Raw genomic sequence first — 23,064 nt, 5'->3', positions numbered from 1 at the left:
CAACCCCAGTCATTCCTGACTCTATTTAACAAACAGATGCTGGGGACAAAGTGAGAAATAAGATGCCATGGTCCCTGCCACCATGAGTCTTACATATTAATAAGAAAGGTATTATTAGCAAGTGCAACAAGGATCACAGAGAGGCAAAGAGAGAAGAAAGATCTTATGTAACAGAGGAAAGCAGTCTAGTTTGGGAGGCATAGAAAGCCTTCCAGCAGGTAGTAATATTTACACTAAGAATAAAGGATAAGACTGTGTTGCTCAGATTGAGAATGAGGAAAGAAGTATTCCACACAATGAAAAAGATGAGCAGGAGCCCTAAGAGTGAGTGCAGTCCACTGAATACTGTGAAAGAAGAGCAATGCGGCTGGAAGGTGTAAATGAGGAACAGACGGGGGAGATGACGAGGCTGACAAGGTAGGCAGAAGCAAATCTTGAAGCTATTTTAGAATGTGCAACTTTATCTTAAAGAGAAAGGGTAACATGATCAGATCTTGGAATTTAAAAGACTACCATATCTGAACGGTGGAAAATGGCTATATACATGTGGCACCAGGACAGAGATAGTGAGACTAATTAGGAAGCTACTGCAGAAATCTGGGCCAAAGATGAATAGAGGGCATGAGAGAGGGAAAGTAATTTAGGAGGACTCCAATTCTGGCTCAAGCAACTGGACAGATCATTCACTAAGCTACAAAATAAGGTGGGAGGCTTAAGCTTGGGCAAAAAAACACACGCACACGAAAAAACAAAACAAAACAAACAACAGTTTTTAACATGTTTAACCCTAACCTTCAGGTCCCTAAGATGCAGCCAACCACATGGAGACGCCAAAGAAGCAAGTGGACACAGGACTGTGGTTTAGGTACAGAACGAGGTTTATGGATAAATCTGGGGGGAGTTAATCTATCATGCGGGACTGAGGCCATGGAGTAAAATAAGATTGCCTAAGAAAATGCATAAAATGAGAAAAGAAAATGTCACATCCCTGAGGAACCTCAACATTTAAAGGTGAGCTGGAGAAGAAGGAACTAGCAAAGAAGATTATGAAGGAGCAGTGGCCTCTGAAGGCAGAGGTCAAGGAGAGTGTGGTTCCAGAACAACAATGATGAGAGACTAGGACAGTGATGATGATGTTGCTGGCTAGCATTTACTGTGTTTCCTGTGAATTAACTCTGTGGAAGACGTTGTGCTAAGTAACTCACATATGTTACCTCATTTATTGATTCCAATAGCCCACATGGTAGGAACACTACTATCCCCGTTCTACAAGGGAAGAAACTGAGGCAGAGATACCTTAATCCAGGATCGTGTATCTACAACAACAGTGTTAAAGGCTAAGAGAAAAGACTACTTCTAGGAGTGAGTGGACAGTGTATCAAATGCCCTGAAGTCAGGGCGATAGGGACCAAACTCAATCCATTGGGTTTAACAATATGGACACCAGCAGTGGCTTCAATCAAAACAGTTTCAGAGCAATAGCTTGGATGGTTCTGCTTGTTTTATTAGACCCATATCCATCTATCAGCAACCCATCAATTCTGCTACCAGCACCCTGGTCCAAACTATTATCAACTCTTACCTGAACCACTGAACTAATCTTAACCGGTTCACCTGCTTCCACATTTGTCCCCTACAATCCATTCTCCATATAGCAGCCAGGATGATTATTTTTAAATACATATCAGATCTTGTCATTGCCAGCCTAAAACCACCTAATGACTTCCATCACCCAGAAAAATATCTAAACTCCTCATAGTGCTGTAACCTCAACTCTAACCATTCTCCCTTTTGCTCCCACACCAAGCAGTCTTCTTCCTCTTTCCCAACACCAAGCCATGCTGGTTCTAAACTAAAAGTGAAATTCCCTAGTCTCTCTGATTCATACTGCATCACCAGAGATTAGATGAGTTAGTGCCTGACATGTAACATGGGCTCCAATACATGTTTTTGGATGGATGGCAGAAAAAGAACAAAGACATAAACAACTTGTAAATCCACTTGGTCACAGAGGATGGCAGGTTGAGTAGGCTTTTTGTTTGTTTTTCAAGATGAGAGAAAACTGAGCATGTTTAAGTAAGGGGTATTATTAAGAGATTATCCAAAAGGAGTTCCTGTCATGGCTCAGTGGTTAACGAACCCGACTAGTATCCATGAGGATGCAGGTTGGATTCCTGACCTTGCTCAGAGCTGTGTAGGTCGCAGCCACAGCTCGGATCCTGTGTTGCTTTGGCTGTGGTGTAGGCCAGCTGCTACAGCTGTGATTGGACCCCTAGCCTGGGAACCTCCATATCCCACAGGTGCGGCCCTAAAAAAAAGATGAGAAAAAAAAAGAGATATCTAAGAGCTTGGGAAAACCTGAAGGCATCATAAAGTCACAGAATATAAGAGAAAAATTAATTAGCAAATTAATCAATTTAGGAAAAATTACAGCTATACAAAAAAAGTAAGAATACAAAGTGATGTTATCTCTCAAATCCAAACTTTTTTTGCTTTGAGAGGTTGGAGGAAGTCAGTGATTTCCAACCACTATCAAGAACTTCCCTTTATTTAATTATTTTCCCTCATATATCTCTTGGTTATTTCACACTTGGTTATATCACACCCACATGAAGTTCTGATTAGCAATTACACATGTCTGATAATTACACTTAACAAAACAGCTTAGTTGGGAAATCCAAAGTGCAGGAAGATTAAGTGATTCATATTAGGTCACTCACATGTTTTTTAAAAGAGGATGTCACTGTCTAAATAAGAAGAAACTGGTCCAAATTAGCACATGGAACCAATGGAATAAATTCCAAACCATACACAAAAAGTAAAAAACTCAAGAGTTCCCTTGTGGCTCAGTGGGTTAAGACCTGGCATTGTCACTGCAGTGGCTTGGGTTGCTGCTGTGGCGTGGGTTTAATCCTTGGCCATGGAACTTCCAGATGCCATGGGCACAGCCAAAAGAAAGTAAAAATCTGAAGGATAATGAAGAAGGCATTACTTTTTTCTTTGATTCAAAAGAAAAAGCAATAATAAATCCCAAAAAATTGGGGGAAAAAACCCCATATCTACATAAAGAAGTCATGGTTTAACCATGAAGAAAATTAAACTGGCATGACTTTAAGCAACTGGTATGTACAGGAGAACCACTCTTAACATCAAATGATGGTCATTCTTTTTTTTTTTTTTAATGTCACAGAAATATTTTAATACCCTGAAAGGTTAAATGGGAAAAAAATGTAGCTAAAAGAAAAGACTACATAAGGAGTCAGAACAGTGTAATATGAAGAGCATGGTCTCTGGAGCCAGACTGCCAGGATTCAAATGACTGAATGCCTCTATGCCTCAAGCCCTAATCTTAATAAAGTTTCTCATAATATTGTACTCCTTGATAAAGTTTCCACGAGCATTAAATGAGTTAATATATTTAAATAGTAAATACTTAAACTAGTGCCTGGCACATAGTAATGTTTGTATGTATTTGCTATTATTACTATCATTATCATTTGATATGTGGATGATGAAGCATAAAAGCAACAGGAGAAAATACAAAGATCTGACTCCACAGAAAAACACAAGAACCCTGATGGATAAATATGCAAGTAGCAGAAATAAATGAAAAAAAAACAAACAGAAAAACATAGAGATAATTTTTTAAAAATACTGATCCCTAAAAAATGAATTATATACACCGATATGCATAACACTAATATAATGTCATGGGGGAAAAAAGTAAGTTATGGAAGTTAGACAGGCAATAAATACCATTTATATGGCATTTAAAACATGCAAAACTAAACAATAAAATACGTAATAATATACCTAGAGTAAACCTATTAAGAAAGCAAGAGTTTATCAGTTATCATTTGTGTTCAGTGATAATCACAAAATGCATGACTGTGAGTACCACCAAGTAACTGGTGAAGGTCACACGGGCAGCTTCAACATTCTGTTTCTGAACCTGGGGGGCGGGGGAGGGGTACACAGACATTGAAAAATTCTTTATGCCTTGTATAGATGTTACATATTATTTTGTGTGAAATATAATAAAAAGGGTGAAAATTTGCTAATACATTTTAAAGGCAAGAGAAGATACTTTTAACCTCTCAGATTAGTAAATTTTTTTTTCTTTAAATAAGAGTGGAAGAGATTTTCTTCGTTAATGATAAGACCATATGAGCTAGTTTTAAGAGTGAAATATATTTCCAGGATGGTCAAAGGCAAATTCCACTGGCAGTATACCTTGATAAAGGAGGACTTTTCCCATTTGATATATCCCAAGCCTAAATAAGCAATTCTTACTTGTACATTTAGAACAACCAACATTATTTCTCTTACTTAATAATGCCATTACTTTAGATGGGATGATAAATATGGTGCTTCTATCCTACAAAGGAGAGGATGTAACCTATCCTCTAAACAAATAATAAATATTTAAAAGGGTTATGTAACTTTGCTTATGCATCAAATTACTGGGCACCCTAGGCTATAAGGGTCAAACATAAGATCTTAGTCTCAGAATAACCCTTGTATTTAGTTCCACAAAATGGACAGCTTAAACCTAACATAACAAGAGAATACATAATTTTGTATAATTTATTAATCATGTCATTTCCTTTAAAAATTATGAAAGCTACTTGAAGACTTTTAGATAACCAACTGATTAGAGAATCTTTTTTTTTTTTTTTTTTTATTTTCCCACTGTACAGCCAGGGGGTCAGGTTATCCTTACATGTATACATTGCAATTACAGTTTTTCCCCCACCCTTTCTTCTGTTGCAACATGAGTATCTGATTAGAGAATCTTAATGCAAAAGCAACATCAGGTATTATTCGTCCCAATTCGTTTATTGATTAGATGTGAAAACTGAGGCACAGGAAGCTAAAATGTCTAGGAAATCTAGTCTTCCAAGTCACTATCCAGTGACTACGCTGACTCCCTCGTGACATGAACATATGCAAAAGATGCGGATATGCTAAAGAGTCTGCATTTTTTTTAACTAACTCTGCACACAGGTAACACCCTCTGCCTTCAACCCATCCTCTTCCCTGCCCCTTAGCTTGGTCTGCCCAGAAAGCATATTCACACACCAAGAAATGAGGAACAAGGACAACTGTGCATGCACTTTGTCTTTTTCACTCTCAATTACTCTGAGACCAGGGCTCATAGACCACTGGTGGTCCCTCACCCATTGTCCTATCTGTTATCTTGTACTGTGGAGAAGGAGACATAGCCCCACCTTTCCTTACTTACATACTACTAATCTAAGATAAAAGAAGTATCCACTTATAATAGTCATATGGGTCCCTCCCAATTCCAAGTAAACACAACAGAAGCAAGAGAAATGAAATAATAATATAAAATTCAGGGCTCTCAGAGTTATAGAAGGGCTGTTCTGATATTTTTTTAAGAACTCTAACATGTGGCATGGGCTTACTGGTTGGCTTTGTTTTGTTTGGATTTTTTTTCTTTTTTTTGGCATTTAAATAAAATAACTGACCCAATAAACCCATAAAAATTAATTGTATACGTTATAGTAATAGAAGACAGTTATGCCATGGCCATAACAGAGACTGCAATAGATATCTACTTGCATGCAAACCATCTACTGATTCTGACCTTTAAAATAGCACAACAGCCCTAAGAATGATGCTCATCTCCCTGAAAATATAATTTTTAAAAAGTGTTCATGTACTGATCCTTGAGACTATCTAACAGCCCAGTCTTAGCCTAAAGTACATTGCCTTTAAAACAGGCAATTGCTGTTGAAAGATGTTGAGAAGGAGTTTTCCTTTCATTGCAAAAGTTCAGCTATGGCTTAAATTTTCAAACAAAAGCCTCCCCACATTCTAAAGTGAGATGACAGTGAGTCGTTGAAAGTTGAGACTGGAACCTCCCTGAGGGTTTCCACACAAGCAGGAGATCAAGTGTTGTCTATAGACCCTGTGAGTCGTCATCCCACACATGAATACTTTCCAAACATAAGAGAACGCTTCATATTTAAAAACCAAACCAAACCAAACCAAAAAAAAAAAAACCCTCTAATTTTTATAGTGGTTTTTTGTTATTACATATTTTTCTCAGTCAACAGCTATTAAAAGCACAACTACTAGCTAAGCATATAGGAGGGTCTCTTTTTTTTTAACTGAGAAATTAGTCTCAATCCTGTGTACTGAACATAAGCATGTGACTTTAGACAAATGTTCAGAACAATGTGCTATTTTTAGAAACTCAGAATAAGGATAGACAGTTGGTCAGGAAGCTAAGCCCTGAGAACACACTTCCTATACCAGCACTTTTTTTCTTTTTCACCTGCATTTGTCTCTATACTTTACAAACTCCTACAGTCTGTGTAAAGTCCTCTCATTGAACTAAATTCCCTCCACTTTCCTTTAGGAAGTCAGGTAGCAAGACGTTGTCTTGGGGTTTATCAATCAGCACACAGCTGGCAACCCGATTATACAAATGCTAAGCAACAATGCCACTCCAAGCTACCACAGCCAAGCATCAGAGTCAGGGGACTGCAGCCAGGAGATGCAAGGCATTCTGTAAGAAAGGTGGAGGGATGTGATTTATTATAAATTATTTTATTTTAGAGTAGGAAATCATCAATAATTACTTTATGGTTAAGACCCTGACCCTGGCAATAAAAAGTGCCCATAAAGGACCGAAAAAAAGAAAAGCCAGAGAATCCACCTTCTGCTGGGAATCACATCCGCTTCACATTCTTGGGAAAGGTAGAGGAGGAACAGGGAGGAGACTGGGCAAGAACTTGTGTTCAAAGTAACTCAACAACTTGTAGGAAGCCCAGAGTACGGAGGAAAAAGGCTTGGGAAAGATGAAGACTTTTAAGGAGTTAATCCTTTATCTTACAAAAGGTAAGAAGCCACAGAAGGCGGTTGAACAAAGAGGGAGTAGCAACAATTTTGCACATTGGGAAGGTCACTGTGGCTGCAGTATCCTTTGTTCACTGTTTTCCACGTCCTAATTGTGGAGCACAGAAATGTGGTGCCCCCTAAGCAAGGAAAGCTCATGGACAGAATGCCATATACCCACTGGGATCTTTCAAGGCAAGATCAAACTATATCTTCTTTACAGTGCTTTTCCTGTTTTTTTGTTTTGTTTTGTTGTCTTTTTGCCTTTTCTGGGGCCGCTTCTGGTGGCATATGGAGGTTCCCAGACTAAGGGTCTAATTGGAGGCCTATGCCAGAGTCACAGCAACGCAGGATCCGAGCCACATCTGCGACCTACACCACAGCTCACGGCAACTCCGGATCCTTAACCCACTGAGCAAGGCCAGGGATCGAACCCGAAACCTCATGGTTCCTAGTCGGATTCATTAACCATTGCACCTCGACGGGAACTCCTCCGGTGCTTTTCCTGTGCCCTTCCTCTTACTCCACTCCACAAGTGTTTCTCCTCCCCTTTATTTTTAACCTCCCTTACTCAGACATGTTTTGTCTCTTGCTAATACATGTTTTATCTCCAGCTCTAATCTCTCCAAGTTATAGTCTCATATTTTGAAATCTGCTACGCATCTCCACATGAATGTTCCTTTAGTACCTCAAATGCAACAGATCTAAAACACAACTTATTTTTAACCCCCACCTACAAACCAAGTCAGAGTTCACATTCTCCTTTTTTTTTTAACTTTTATTGAAGTATAATTAATTTACAAGGCTGTGATAATTTCTGCTGTACAATGAAGTGAGCCAGTCATACATATATACACACGTATCCATTCTCTATGATTCTTTTCCCACATAGATTGTCACAGAACACTGGGTAGGGTTCCCTGTGCTATGCAGCAGGTCTCCAATGGCCAATTGTTCCATATACCTCGGTGTGTATATCCAATCCAAATCCTGAATCCATCCCTCCCACCTCCCCCAACCTTTGGTAACCGTAAGTTTTTCAAAGTCTGGGAGTCTGTTTCTGTTCTGCAAATAAGTTCAATTGTATCCTCCCCCTTTTTTTTAGATCCCACATATCAGTAATATCACATGATGTTTGTCCTTCACTTTCTAACTTCACTTAGTATGATAGTTTCTAGGTCCATCCACGTTGCTGCAAATGGCATTATGTCATTCTTTTTTATGGCTGAGTAATATTCCATCAAAAACTAAGAACTACCCTATGATCCAGCAATCCCACTCCTGGGCATCTATCCAGAAAAAAATATAATTCAAAAAGATACACCTCAGTGTTCACTGTAGCACTGCTTGCAATAGCCAAGACATGGAAACAAACTCAATGTCCATCAACAGATGAATGGATTAAGAATATGTGGTACAAATACACAATGGACTATTACTCAGCCATAAAAATAGTTCACATTCTCTTAATTGCCCAGGCCTAACATCTCAGCACCATCCTTTATTCATCCTTCTCTTTCTCCATATCCAATTAATTGTTTCTTTCTGTCCAATCTACCTCAGCAACAGGTTCCAACCCTACTGCCACTACCCTAGTTCAGGTCTTCATTCTCTAATGAAAACTTTTACAACCCTTCTTTATTGGGCTAATGGTTTCTTTCTCGATTCAATTCATTCTCTAAATTATTAGATAGTATATCCTATAATTCAACTCTTATTAGGACATTTCTAGAACCAAAAAATCTTCAATCTCAGAGTTTACTAACCCAGTCCAAATTTCCTAGTCCAGCGTTTCTTTAAAAAAGTTCCAGGAGTTCCCATCGTGGCCCAGCAGAAATGAATCTGATTAGTATCCACAAGTCAGGATGCAGGTTTGATCCCTGGCCTGGCTCTTTAGGTTAAGGATCCAGCATTGCCATGAGCTGTGGTGTAGGTCGCAGACGCGGCGGGGATCTGGCATTGCTGCTGCTGTGGCATTAGCCAAAGGCCACAGCTCCAATTTGACCCCAGGCCTGGGAACCTCCATATTCCATGGATGCGGCCACAAAAAAAAAAAAAAAGGCTCCCAAGTTCTAGGCCAGATGGGATTAAGATGGCGGAATAGAAGGACTGGAGCTCAACTTCTCTCCTAAAAACACCAAAATTTACAACCAAATACTGAGCAATCTTCAACTAAATGGACCAGAAGCTGTCAAAAAGATATCCTACTACAGAAGACAAAGAGGAGGCCACATCAAGGGGTAGGAGGGGCAATTACACAATATAAACAACCCCATACCTCCCGGGTGGGAAGCCCCACAGACTGGAAAGTAACTGGTTCACAGAAACTCACCTACTGGAGTGAGAGTTCTGAGCCCCACATCAAACTCCCACGTGTGGGGATCTTGCACTGGGAGTAGGAGCTCCTGGAGCATCTGGCATTGAAGGCCAGTGAGGCTTGTGCACAGGAGCTCCACAGGACTAGGGGAAATGGAGACCCCATTCTTAAAAGGCACACACAGACTTTCACATGCACTGGGTCCCAGGGCAAAGCAAAGTCTCCATAGGAATCTGGATCAAATCTGACTGCAGTTCTTAGATGACCTCCTGGGAAAACAGGGGTGAATGTGACTTGGTGTGGGGGAAGGACATTGGAAGCAAAGCTCTTGGGGAATATTCAGCAGCGTGCCTTTCTTTGGAGGTGGCCATTTTGGGAAAATCTGGCCCCACCCATCAGCTCTGAGAAGTCCCAGGCCAAACAACAATCTAGGTGGAATCGCAACCCCTGCCCCTCAGTAAACAGGCTGCCTAAAGACCCCCCCAGGCACACAGCCACCTCTAATCCCATCCAGAGACAAAGCCCCACCCACCAGAGGGACAGGAATCAGCTCCACCTACCAGTGGGCAGGCATCAGTCCCTCCCATCAGGAAGCCTACAGCAAGCCCCCATACTAACTTCAGCCACATGGGGGTGGGGGGGGGGGAAGAAAGGCACCAGAAGTAAGAGAGGCTACAACTCTATTGTCTGTAAAAAAGTCACCACACCAAAAACCTATAAAAATGAAAAGGCAGAGAACTATAACTCAGATGAGGGAGAAAGAAAAAACCCCAGAAAACAGCTAAGTAATGAGGAGATTCTCAGCCTCCAGAAAGAAGACTTTATTTAGATTGTTGATGCTGAAGATGATGCAAGACATTGGAAATAAATTGGAGGCAAAGATGGATAATTTACAGGAAACACTGAGCAAAGAGATACAAGATATAAAACTTAAACAAGAAGAGATTCAAGTTCTAGGCCAAGTGTAATTTTCCATCTTTATACTTTATTTTCCCACTACTCCCCTTCATATTTGCTCCAATTTTTTTCTACACCTGCCCAATCTGATCTGGTGAATACTGGGTGCTCAACAAAAGTTGGTTTCTGTTGACATGAGTTTGCCATATTCTCCTTCCCCTCACCATCTCAGTTTACAGGAAAACATCCTATCATCCTATCTAATTGATCCTCACACAGGAAATTAGCATGAAAAATCCTGTAAAACCTAGGAAACAGACAAGACCCTTGACAAAGAAGAGCAGTGTGACTGAGCTCCAATGTCAAAAAAAAAAAGAATGTAGTAACCAGCAGGATGCCATAAAAGCTCCGGAACATGTGAAAAAGTTGGAAGCATTATACCCGGGACAATGGATGCTAACAGTGGATGCCAATCAGAGTTCTTCTAGATTATTCATTGGTCTCAGAGAACTTAGTCTGGTGATGAAGATAAATATAGATGGACTTTCAAATGCAAGATGGTAAAATCATGCTGCAGTCAAGGTTCAAAATGTCTTAGAAGCATAAGGAAATCATAAAATCTAAGAGATGAAAGCATCACAAAATACCAGTGGAGGGCTTAAGGACTTCACTAAGTCATGAGAGAAAGGTATTCCAGGCAGCAGAAACAGTCTAAAGGAAAGGTAGGGATGGAAAATGCTAGAAGTGTGAGAAACAGGAAAACAAACAAACAAACAAAAACTGATAAACTCTTAGCCCATAAAGTATTATGATTTTTAATGTCTCTAATGATCACTTACATAGTTTTAGTGAATTTACCCTTAAGAACTTCCTGAGTGCAGCATTTTACTTCAATGAATTCCAGAAAATCTGCAGGATGGATTAGTTGTTATTAAACAGGATTTTCACAACTCTGTTGGATCCTGAGCTGTGTTATAATTCCTGAATGTGGTGCTACACAGTTTACTCCCAGAGGCCTGCCCTTCAGCACTCCTGCAGCAGTGTGAATGAACAGCTCTAGTATCGGTGAACCATTATTCTACACACACATTTCAATCAAGAGAAAATTATCCATCCCAAGGACTAACAACCTCATAATATAAAATGTAAAAATGCAAAATCAAATCATCTAAATATGTGTACTACAAGGGAGTATCTACTGTGGTGTAGCAAAAAAGAATCCGACTAGCATCCATGAGGATGCAGGTTTGATACTTGGCCTCACTCAGTGGGCCAGGGATCCAGCATTGCTGTGAGCTGTGGTGTTAAGTCGCAGGTGCAGCTTGGATCCTGCGTTGCTGGGGCTGTGGCTCTGGCTGGCAGCTGTAGTTCCAATTTGACCCTAGCCTGGGAACATCCATATGCTGTGGGTGTAGCCCTAAAAAGCAAAACAAAAACAAAAACAAATATCTGCATTACAGAGTACACAGAAGTCTAGAATTAGAAGAGACCTTAAGGAAAATCCAGATCAACCACGTGACCCCAAACTATATCTACCAGGATCCTTCTCTTGGGAATTCAGGATCAAGGCCCATTGATTAATATCTCCCCATGCTTGGAACTGAGGGACACCTAAATACTCAGGAGCTGCTTAGAAGCCACATACAACTGTGAACACGGGGTGTTGGGGTCGGGGGCGGGGTGGGGGAATGGTCAGAAAATAGAGAACAATAAAGCAAAGAAAGGCAAAGGCTAGAGACAGAGAAAGTTCCAGGTTTTCCAGTTCCCAGTCCCTAATAAAGTCTGTGCATATGGCTTCCATCAAATTCCTGTCTTTCTTTCTTTTTCCTAAAACTATTTCAAGTTCCTGTCTATTACTTGCAACAGAAGCTTAAATAAGTCAATAAACAAAATCCTCCATAAGGTCAATTGGCTGATTTATTATTTATCTACTTTTCTATACTTTCTTTTCGTTTGTATTTCCTTCAAAGCCATAAAAATGACTTTGGTATGCTATAGAGACAAATATGTGGACAGGGATCCAGGATTGTGCTAAGCATTTTAAAAAGAAAACCCATCATCCCCAGGAAGGAGAAAATAGGAATACTCAAGGAAAAGCCCTGGGATATCTATTCAGCAATCAGAGATGTTTAACAACTAGTAAATTAAATAGCTCTCTCACTATCCTCCTTCCCCAAACCAAATTAATTCTGAATAAACCAGATGGGTAGCTCCAATTTAGTCTCCTCTAAGGCCTGATGAAAAGGTCATAGCCCAATATAGAGGATTTCATCTGAAATGTCCCCGGTAACTAACCACAGGTCTCCCAACTCCACCAAGGTTTGGGCGCTCTCCAGTGGTATCCTTAGCCCAGACCCAAATTCCAAATCTGAATACCAAATGATCTTAGGGTCTGGCCTAACTATCCTGGAAGAGCAGGCAGGCATTTACCCTATGACACAACCAGCACTTTCTGCTGCTCTTGGAAAAGCGGAAGAAAGTAACAGAAGCTTAAAACCATGGAAGTCTATCCAGATGTGTGCTTTGGTGTGAAGTGCCAGGTATCAAGGCTTTCCTGAGGTAGATCCAGGCTCTCCAAAGCTGGGTCCGCACCCATCAGATATGACTACAAGCAGACCAGTTTAACATGTATAGCAAGTCAGAGTTGACAATCAAAGTTTGAACCAGTGTAGTGGGTGGCTCTGCAGGATTATATAAACAAAAATAATATTATAGGATCCTGGAGTTTGAAGGGACTCGAAGACTATGTCCAACTTTATCAAACAGAGAAGAAAGCTACACATTCTAGCCAAATTCATCAACCAAATCCTTAACTATAGTAACACAAGTAAGATACAAATCAAAGGGACTGTGATAGGATTATGACAGGATCAAAAAGCATTTATTTCCTGAAGTTGCTCTAATATTTGACAATATATTTTTAATTATAAGAGAAAAACTAGGAGTTGCCATTGTGGTGCAGCGGAAACGAATTCGACTAGGAACCATGAGGCTGAGGGTTCGATCCCTGACCTCGATCAGTGGGTTAAGGATCTGGCATTGCCCTAAGCTGTGTGTGGTGTAGGTCACAGATGCGGCTTGGATCCCATATTGCCGTGGCTGTGGTGTAGGCTAGCAGCTGTGGTTCAACCCCTAACCTGGGAACTTCCATATGCTGCGGGTGCGGCCCTAAAAAGCAAAAAAAGTAAAAAATTTTTTAAAAAAGGAGAAAAACTGTATTTGAAAAATTTATGAAAACTACTGTTGGAATATTTTTTGGATATTCTTGTTACTTAAGTTTAGCAAAACAGTAGAGATTTCTGACCAAATGGATTAATATTTTAGTTAAGACATTAGACCAAGCACCTCTAAAAGCCAAAAAACTGTGTTGGTTCAAAACCTAAATGATGTTGTATGCTCGCAGCCTTGGCAGACAGGAAATTTAGGCACTGTGACAAAATTCTAAATGGCAGAGAACCGCTTATTTTAATGTAAAAAAATTCCAGACATTCACACAGGACCCTAATAAAAGTCACCAGAAATTAGACTTATATGTCAGCTGGGACCAAAATTAAAAGAATAAATGTTTAAATGGTCCAAATATAAACTTGGTTTTCAAAATTGCTGGCAAGGAGTCATAGTGCGGTGGATTTTGGTCTTCAACGGCTGCTTTACCACAAATATTAGGTAAGCCAATACATCACTGAGGGGGGAAAAAAAAACATATAATCTCTGGCAGTACAATCTACCCTTTATCGTGAAGCACAGTATTTTTTTAGAAGACTGTTCTAAAATATGAAATTAGAGCCTGTTGTGTTCCCCAAGAAATGCTATTAAAGTTACTCTTAAAATATGAATCCATAAAAAGTAAGTCTTTGTGAAAAATAATACTAACCAGAAGCAAATATGAAATTGATATCCTTACTTAAACTAATATTGATAAACTGCACATACTTAATATTTTTTAAATCTTTCATCAATCTGAATCGACAATTTCATAAATTATATGAATCCTGAAGATTATTTTATAATCAAAACTATCTCTTAAAATATATTTTGCCACAAACGCTGCAAATGGAAATATGAAGCCATAGACCAGAGAGTGCTGAATATAATCTATGCTTAATAGTCAGCGTTCAACTAATTCGTAAGTTCTAGTTATTAGCCATATCTTCACAGTATATAGTCTATCGCTGGCAAAAAACAAAAACAAACTCAAATTTGCTAAGAAATCTCAACTCTGAGGAATTATATTTTCTTCCATCCCAGATAAAATTAAGAACTGAGAAGCTCTGATGATTAGACATTCATCACAAATATGGAAGTTCATGCAATTTCACATTTACCTTAAACTCTACTTTGTACTTTCAAATAATTAGTTTTCATAATAATCTTATGTTAAAAAATTTTCCTCACTGATATTTTCCAAACTATCTTTAAAATCATCCTGTTAAGACTGTAAAATCACCCCACTTGACAGCTTATAGTCCTAAACCAAATCAGGCAGGGCTTACACCTTTCGATCATATAGCTGGAAATAGTCCAAGGTGAAACTTATAAACCAGACTCCAATGCTTTTTTAACCCCCTTAAAAAAAAAAAAAAAAAAAAAAAAAAAAAAAAAAAACACCACAAAACTGATACCTGGCAACCTGGGGGTTTTGTTCGTTTTTGGCCTATCGGGCCCGCGGCCGCCTGACCCCGCGGTGCGGGCGGCTGTGCGCCTCTGGGTGCGCCCCTCGTCGCTGCACGCCCGCCGCTGCCCCCCGCCGCCCAGCGCCCCACGCCCCTCCCCGAAGCGCGGCAGGAGGCGCGGGCCTGGCTGGCTGTTCCCACGCGCCCAAGCCCGTTATCTGAGCGGCCGCGGAGGCAGGGCCGACCCTCGCGGGGCAGGGGCCCCAGCTGGCCCCCGCCTCGGGCCCCGCGCCTCCGCGTTAAGAGCCGGGAGCGGCTTCTCCTCCCCAGCGGTCCCGCCAGGCCCCTCCCTCCGGGGCCCGCGTCGGGCGCGCGAGCCTCCCTCGGGCTCAGGTTCGCTCGCGGGACGGGATAAGGTGTCAGCGAGGCGGCCAGACGCCTCCCGTCGGCGGGGGCGAAGGCAGCGCTGACCTCCTTCCATCCGCCCCTCCACGCCCGCGCCCCTCCTCGGCTCAGGAAAGAGGGACTCCTCGCGGGGGACTGAAGGGGGCGCAGAGAGCGCTCGGAGGCAGACAGGGTCGGGGTCACACCTCAACTCGGCAGGGTCGGGCAGGAGGGCTGAAGCGAGGCGTGGAGGGAGCCCCAACTCACCCGACTGAGCGGCTGCCCGGGCCGCGGCCGCGGCCAGGCAGAGGCAGAGGCAGAGCGAGAGAGAGCGCGGGAGGGTTCGCGGCGGGCTCATGGAAGGGCCAGAGAGCCGCCGCCGCCGCTGTCCGAACCTCCCTCCCTTCCTCCCCGGCTCCGGGCGACGGACGGGGCGGCGGGAGGCATGACGGGAAATTCCTGGGCACGGGCAGCCGAGTCCAAATATGAGCATAGGAGACGAGCGAGGGAGGACCGCGGAGAGCGCCCGCCGCGGACGGGGCCCGCTGCCCGGGCCTCGGCGGCAGCCAACTCCCTCCTCCTCCGAATCCTCCTCCTCCGCTGCCGCCCCAAGGGCGCCGGCCGCCAAGGTGACCAGGAGACGGAATCCCTCTGCCTGAGGGCATCCCATTCCAGTGTTGGGGCCCAAAAGCAGAGCCGAGCATCCCACCCACAGGTCCCACCTAAGACCCCGAAGGGGCAGAAAAGAGAGGAGATCCGACAGCGAGCCAGGGACCCGCGGGAAGTCAAATTAAGGGGTTTGAGGAGATTCTTGCGATGCCCCTAATAGGTTGAGAGCTCTAGGAGTAAGGGGATAAAAAGATCTGGCAAGTGCTTCTCTGAGTGTGGGAGGGTGAGGTTGGAGCTGCACTGGCACTTACGCACACACTCAGGGGAGCTAACCTGTACAAAACGAACAGGCATAATACAGAAAACCACCCTCCTGCATTCCAGGTAAGTAGGCTCTCTACACCACGTGTGTTTGTGTGGGTGTGTGAGTTCTTAGCCAGAGTTATAAAGAGGCTCTACCCAAACTTAGAAGTGAACACCATATATGGAGTTGAGGCACGCTGAGTGACAGTTTCTCACACTAGCTAAACGCTGATGTTTTATCTAGGTCAGTCGTTCTTTTCACCTCCAACCTCTCTTCATCCCCCTTATGCTAACTTTGTATTTATTGTGGCTTGCCTGAAGGGGAGTGTTAAAATGTATTCAAAAAGCACTACCTCTGATGATCAAAAATGTCTGTACCAGATGTTTAATTACAGGCCTCAGCCAATAGTTCTTTGACTTTTCTTTGGCACTGATAACTCCTCCAGTAATCAAGTCCAAAAGACCCTTAGCTTTTCAAGAGGACATAATTATGTCTAATTACTTTTTTTTTTTTCCTCACAGTAATGGGACAGGCCCTGGAGATGTAGGATGTTCTGTAATTATTTATGACCATTTTAAGATGCTACAGGAATGATTTATTGATGCAAAATACTTAAGGGGTAAAAGTCAAACAGATTTAGAGTGTGGATTATTCTAACATGAACTAAAGTATGGTAATTTGTACATCACACTATTTGTTTGAAAATGCTATTCTTGAAAATCAGGGACTTTATTTTAAAACAAATTCAATTCTGGCAAAGTATTAAAGCCCAAATGCCAAAAACCAGTCCATTTGCAAGGGGTTCCCCTTAAATCATCTGGTGCTGGAAACACCATGAATTACTCCTGGCACATGGGCAGATTTCACCCTCAATGTACTAGCAGTGATGATAGGAGAAAGGGCAGATGACCTAAGCAAACTAACAGTAAATAACCTGTAATACAGTAAAGTAGGAATTTAAAAGACAGGTTACATTATATTCAGTAACAATGCTGGGTATCTGAAAGAGAATTCTCGGGAAACTCAAGGATCCCCTCCCTTCCCTCTTTTTTGTATATTTTGTAGTACATAAGCATCATTTTTTCTTACTTCCTCCACAATACATAGCATAATTCTTTCCCATAGTTTAAATATTTGTTTAACAAAAGTAAAATGAGCACAGTCACTTGTAAACAGATTTATAGGAGCTCCATAAAGTGTACAGAAAAGGATTATTGCAAAGGATTGCCCTAGTTTGGGCCTTGTTTAAAATATTTTAGTTGACCTTATGAACAAAAACATAAAATTACACAGAGTGCACTATCACTACTGCATGTTAATAAGAGTGGAGGGTTAATTAATTGCATCAACTGCTGGCTTGAGAGCAATACCAGCAGCTGCTCTAAAGGCTTAAATAAATATGTTAGGAGAGAAAAGAACAAGTTACTGAGTACAAAGTTAGACGCTGTGCTAGTTGTTTTACACATGGTATTTCGTTGAGTTCTTCCAAATATCTTTGCCCTTAGTATTTTTTATTCCTGTTTTACAGCCTAAGGGGACTGAAGCATAGGTAAGTAAATTATGCCACCAGGAAGGGATGAAGCAGTAGGAATTAAAACCTCATTCCAAAGCCCACACCTACTCTTTTTACGGTACTAATCTAATCTGTCCCACTTTCTCTTAAAAAAAAAAAAAGGAAAGGTATTCAAAAACTGTATTCTTTGGGCTCTTGTGGTTTTAAGTAACTGGTGTGCACTCAGGTTACCTCTAGTGATAGGGGTAAAGAATTCATGTGGAAATTAGACCAGAGACTTAACTAGCTTGTCAGGGGATCTTTTGTGGGCCTGGGGTGGGGGCCTGTGCCTTTGATGGGCACCAGGAACCAGAAAGCCACTACCCTCTGACCACATTCCTAGGAGTTTTGTAGTTTAAATCATATATTTCACAATGTTTTCTCTAATGTCTACTACCATCTTAAAAACAATCTTGTTAACATATTACCTTAAACAATGTTTGCTTTTAAGACAAAGGGCTCAGAGGTTAACTGCTTCCTTTATACCATTCCTCCCCCAACTCAGGGGCGTGCCAGTCAGTGTCTAACAGATCTAGAGGAGGGAGGCCTGAATGGTAACAAAAAACAGTTTATGTGGGTGCCAATACTCCCACCCAACCTGAGTCTCTGGAGGCAAAGTTGGGAAGAGATGCACCCAGCCAGCTCTTGGGGCCCATTATGAACCAGCTCCAGGACACCGCTGCCCCAACTCCTCATACAGTGTCTTCAGAACATAGCAGTAAAATAAATTGCACAACCACAGTCTTTCCACTCCTGTTCCCGCTTCCAGGTGCCAAGGCTCCTCTATAGCTCATGATGAAATGCCCCATACAGGAGAATTTGATTCCAATGCCATTGTCTGTCCTGGGGAAAGTTCTCATATGAAGCTGCCTCATAAGCCATTGAGCAGACTTTGGGTTGTCTACTTCTAAGCCAGGTGTCCTCTCTGACTCCTACAGCTGTGGCTAAGATGGGATGCTCACATGCTGCACAACATGATCGCCTATGCCAAACAACCTGACTGTGTTGCCCCCTTGTATGGGGTTCCAGGTAGAACAGTCTCTTTCAAAAGGAGTCCGTAAGCATGGCAGGCATTCAAGCTACAATCTCTCTAATAGTCTCAATTCTTTAATTAAATCCCTTAGCCATTACACAAAGCTTCGAGATGAACCCCGACTCCACGTACCCAAAGAACATCTTGGGTGGATGCCAACAACTACAAACAGGAGAATGTTCATATTCCACCTACATATTATTCACAAGGCCTCAGTCAGGGAGAGAAAGTCTAAGTTAATACTTAAATTCAATGAACATTTATCCAAATGCCATCGTTCTAAACCAATAACAATCAGTTGGTAAGGGAATTCTTTCTTTTTTTTTTTTTTTTTTTTTTTTTTTTTGGTCTTTTCTAGAGCCATACCTGCAGCATATGGAGGTTCCCAGGCTAACGCCAGAGCCACAGCAATGCTGAATCCAAGCCACGTCTGCGACCTACACCACAGCTCATGGCAACACTGGATCCTTAACCCACTGAGCGAGACCAGGGACCGAACCTGCAACCTCATGTTTCCTAGTTGGATTCGTTAACCACTGAGTCATGATGGGAACTCCAGGAATTATTTCTTAAGAGGATGTAACAGGCCCTCCAGAAGAAAGTTTTTCTAATGACACTCAATTCAAACTCCCAAGATTCATTTTCCTATCCTGGGAGGTAGAAGGTTGTCACGCTCACTCTCCCCTGCTGAGAACACGGTTTATGCTGCTGGACACCTGTCCCCATGCTTCAAGGTGCTGGAGTCGGGAGAGAGTTGAGAACTCTTCTCAGGGCCACAGAGTTAATGCTGATCGGCTGAAGGAGACCCCGGACATTTTCTCTCAGATTCTTCCTTTTTTTTTTTTAAGGATTTTCTCTCAGATTCTGAAAAAGGAGTTCCACCTCCATGACACCCTTCCAGCCGCCATCTCCAAACCCACTAAAATGACAAGGACTCTCAAAGATGGACGACTGAATTAAAATGAGTATTTTCCTTCTTTTCATGGTAAAATGATTTCCCTGCCCCTCAATTTTACACAGTTGAGGCCATCCCTTTTGTTGATCAATTCTGGAGAGCTTTTAAGGATGTATTCCCATGATTTATGTGCTGCCTTATTCTACCAGCTTTGGCTATGGATAAGCTACAACAAGGAATACATATTTAACAAGACTTTCAATATTGTAGAGAGGTAATCCCCTCTTGACCAGCAAAACTGCTTGGCTCTTGGCAAGACTGTATTACATAAAGTAGAATATGCAAAATCAACTGCACAGAGGATATGGGAGCTGGGGGAGAGAGATAAGAATGAACTTTTTGTTAAATGGCCACACTTACAGCCTATGTGTATTCTCAGGTCAGGGACAGAACCCGAACCTCTGCAGTGACCCAAGTTGCTGCAGTTGGATTCTTAACCCACTGCACCATAGTGGGAACTCCAGGAATGAACTTTTCAGTTGGTGTAGTTAGATTCTGATGAGAGTTTTTTTGGTTTGTTTTTTTTTAAATAGCCACATCTGTGGCATATGGAAGTTCTCAGGCTAAGGATCGAATCAAAGCTGCAGCTGCCAGCCTATACCACAGTTTGCAGCAGCACCGGATCCTTAACCCACTGATTGAGGCCAAGGATTGAACCCCCATCCTCATCCTCACGGACACTACATGGGTTCTCAACCTGTTGACCCACAGTGGGGACTCCCTGATAAGAGGCTTGATTCTACTCTGACTCAGTTTCTGTTCCTGAGTGCTGCTTATATCGAGGGCATCTGACCCCATGGTGTGTGTGTATCCAGTGTTTAAAGGTGTGTTGTTTGGAGTCCCCAACCAGCTCCTTCAGGTGTTGTTCATCCAAAGAGGCTTCAGTGGGGAGGCAGAGAAAACCCTAGCTGTGTTTGGCTTCCTAGGAAACTGTATGTTGTCCTCCAAAATGATGCTGCATTACAGGATTTCCCGAAGTAGTTTTACCTTTGCTGCTGGGACAATTGGTAAGTTACTTAATCACTCTAAAGCCTTGATATTCTTTTTTCTCTGACTATTGGAAAAATAAAGGTACCTACCGCTCATGATGCTTACCATTTAGCCCCATGCTAGAAAATGCTAAATTTTCTATAAAAATCAACATAGTACTCATAGTCTTAACTTTTATCTTTGCTTACTTTCAATCACCACAATGCCACTCTTTGCCTTTAAGCGTTATCTGATGTGATTTCCTCTGTCTGAAATGACTCATAGTTTCTCTTCACAGCTCAAAGTCCTACATTTGTATTCATAATCACCTCTTAAGGAAGTCTGTTCAGATTTAGTAATCCTTTCAACACATGTTTTCTTCAAATTTCCTTTTTATACTTATACCCAAGATTGCTAATAATAACTGTTTCCAAATATATTTTTAAGATTTAACTCCCTCAAAGTAACCAGATTAGAAGGCTACACACTTATATGAGTATTTAAACTATCTTGTGAAAACCAGTTTTAGAACTGCCATCAACATACACGGTGCATTTGAAAAATATCTTCAACATAGGAAAATTTTTTCTTTGCATGCATTCATCCATTCAACAAATATTTATTGAATGCTTTCTATATGCTGGATAGACAACAAGCAAAATAAACCAGTAAAATATTTAATATGTTAGAATGATAAACTGTCAATAAGAGAAATAAAGCAGGGAAGGCTGCTGAAAGTATTGGGGGAGTAACATTAAAGACATAAGAGAAAGAAGGAAGCCATGCGGGTATCTGGGAAAGGAGGAACAGCAAGTGAAAAGGGCAAGTGAAGGCAGAATCAGGCCTCCCCTGTAGGAGGGCCTTCCTGGAGGCCTGATGGGAGAAGAGGGTGAAAAGGGATCATGTTCTGTTAAAAAGTGCAGAGTCAGAAGGGGAGAGCAGTGAGGAGATTTTTGAAGTAATCCAGAGAGCTAATAGTCATTTTGGAATAAAGAGGAAGGAGTTCCCATCGTGGCGCAGAGGAAACGAATCCGACTAGGAACCATGAGGTTCGATCCCTGGCCTTGCTCAGTGGCTTAAGGATCTGGCCTTGCTGTGAGCTGTGTAGATCACAGACACAGTTCAGATCCTGCTTTGCTGTGGCTGTGGTGTAGACCGGCAGCTGTAGCTTCAATTAGACCCTTAGCCTGGGAACCTCCATATGCCGAGGGTGCGGACCTAAAAAGACCCGCCCCCCCAACCCCACCCCTGCCAAAAAAGGAATAAAGAGGAATCAGTGGAGGTGGTGAAAAGTGATCAAATTGCAGAGAAATTTGGAAGGAGGGGCCTACAAGATTTGCTGACAGACCAAATGACAGGTGTGAAAAAAGGAAAAGTTAATGTCTCTATGCTTTTTTTTTTTTTCCTTTTTCTTTCCCCCCTCCACCACCCCTTTGGCTGAGCACTACAGAATTATCATTTCCTAAGCCATGGAAAACTTACAAGTTGGTGATGAGGTCATATATTAGAAGCTCAGTGTGGGACATGTTAAGTTTGAAATGGCTTTTAGACAGACACACAAGATAATGTTCATGTAGACCATGAAATATGAAAACTGCATGTTGAGGGAATGTCTGCAGATTGCATAGAGATGATACTTAAATGACAGAAAGTCCCTGGATTGACTGAAAAAAAAAAAAAAAGAGAGAGAGAGAGAGCGCCAGCAGGGCCACTAAACTGGTGAGGCTAAAGAGATAGTAGGAAAATAGCTCTAGTATGGAGGCCTAGAAGGCAAATGAAACTTTTTTCCTTTCTTCAATTTATGGGTTTTTTTTCCCTCTTTTTTTTAGGGCACCATATGGAAGTTCCCAGGTTAGGGGTGGAATCAAAACTGTAGCCGCCAGCCTACACCGCAGCTACAGCAACACCAGATCCGAGCTGGGTCTGTGACCTACACCACAGCCCACAACAATGTTGGATCCTTAACCTGCTGAGTGAGGCCAGGGATCAAACCTGCGTCCTCATGGATACTAGTCAGATTTGTTTCCACTGACCCACGATGGGAATCCTCTTCAATTTATTTACTTAGAATATATTTGATTTGTGAAAAAAGACAAAAATTAATTAGAACCAAAATAGATGAATAACCAAAGTTATATTTTTTATGCTTTAAATGAGTAAACATAAAATGTTAAAAATGTTTTGTCTTGTGACTTATAAATTGACTCTGAGACTTCCCCTAAAAGATAGTCTCTGGATTAATGAGGAATAGCAGCACTGGAACACAGGTATATTTGAATATTGTGACCACACTGAAAAGCTATTCCTATAGGTTAAATGGCCAAATACTCAATATTTGTGGTTTGTGAAGGATAGCGAAGTGACAAGGTCTACCAGACAGATGGGAATAAGGACATCTCTTCAGAGATGGAGAGGAATCTTTGTAAGTCTCAAATACAAACAAAGTGGCTTTAAAACTGTTGTTTGTAAAGTATTGTAAAAATGTTGCTTGTGCAGTTTTTAAAGCTGGTGGTCATAAAAGTGGAGAGAGAAACTTGCAGTTGGCAGATATCTGTTCAAACTCT

General features: G+C 41.6%; 1 protein-coding gene across 3 annotated transcripts in view; it reads right to left on the bottom strand.

Moving 5' to 3' along the window:
• The window catches only part of MSRB3 (methionine sulfoxide reductase B3), a 167,778-nt gene extending 152,015 nt beyond the window's left edge, over positions 1-15,763 (bottom strand). Inside the window, exon 1 of one of the 3 annotated variants that reach the window (XM_021091955.1) lies at positions 15,346-15,763. In XM_021091955.1, coding sequence (XP_020947614.1) covers positions 15,346-15,748 — 403 coding nt within the window. In that variant the 5' untranslated portion in view covers positions 15,749-15,763. Of the gene's footprint in view, positions 1-14,703; positions 14,802-15,345 lie in introns of those variants that run through there. The other 2 variants (XM_021091957.1, XM_021091956.1) reach the window with 2 other exon arrangements.

The sequence above is a fragment of the Sus scrofa genome, chromosome 5 (assembly GCF_000003025.6).
Source record: "Sus scrofa isolate TJ Tabasco breed Duroc chromosome 5, Sscrofa11.1, whole genome shotgun sequence".
Classification (NCBI taxonomy): Eukaryota; Metazoa; Chordata; class Mammalia; order Artiodactyla; family Suidae; genus Sus; species Sus scrofa.
This window is presented reverse-complemented; position numbering and strand designations above follow the sequence as displayed.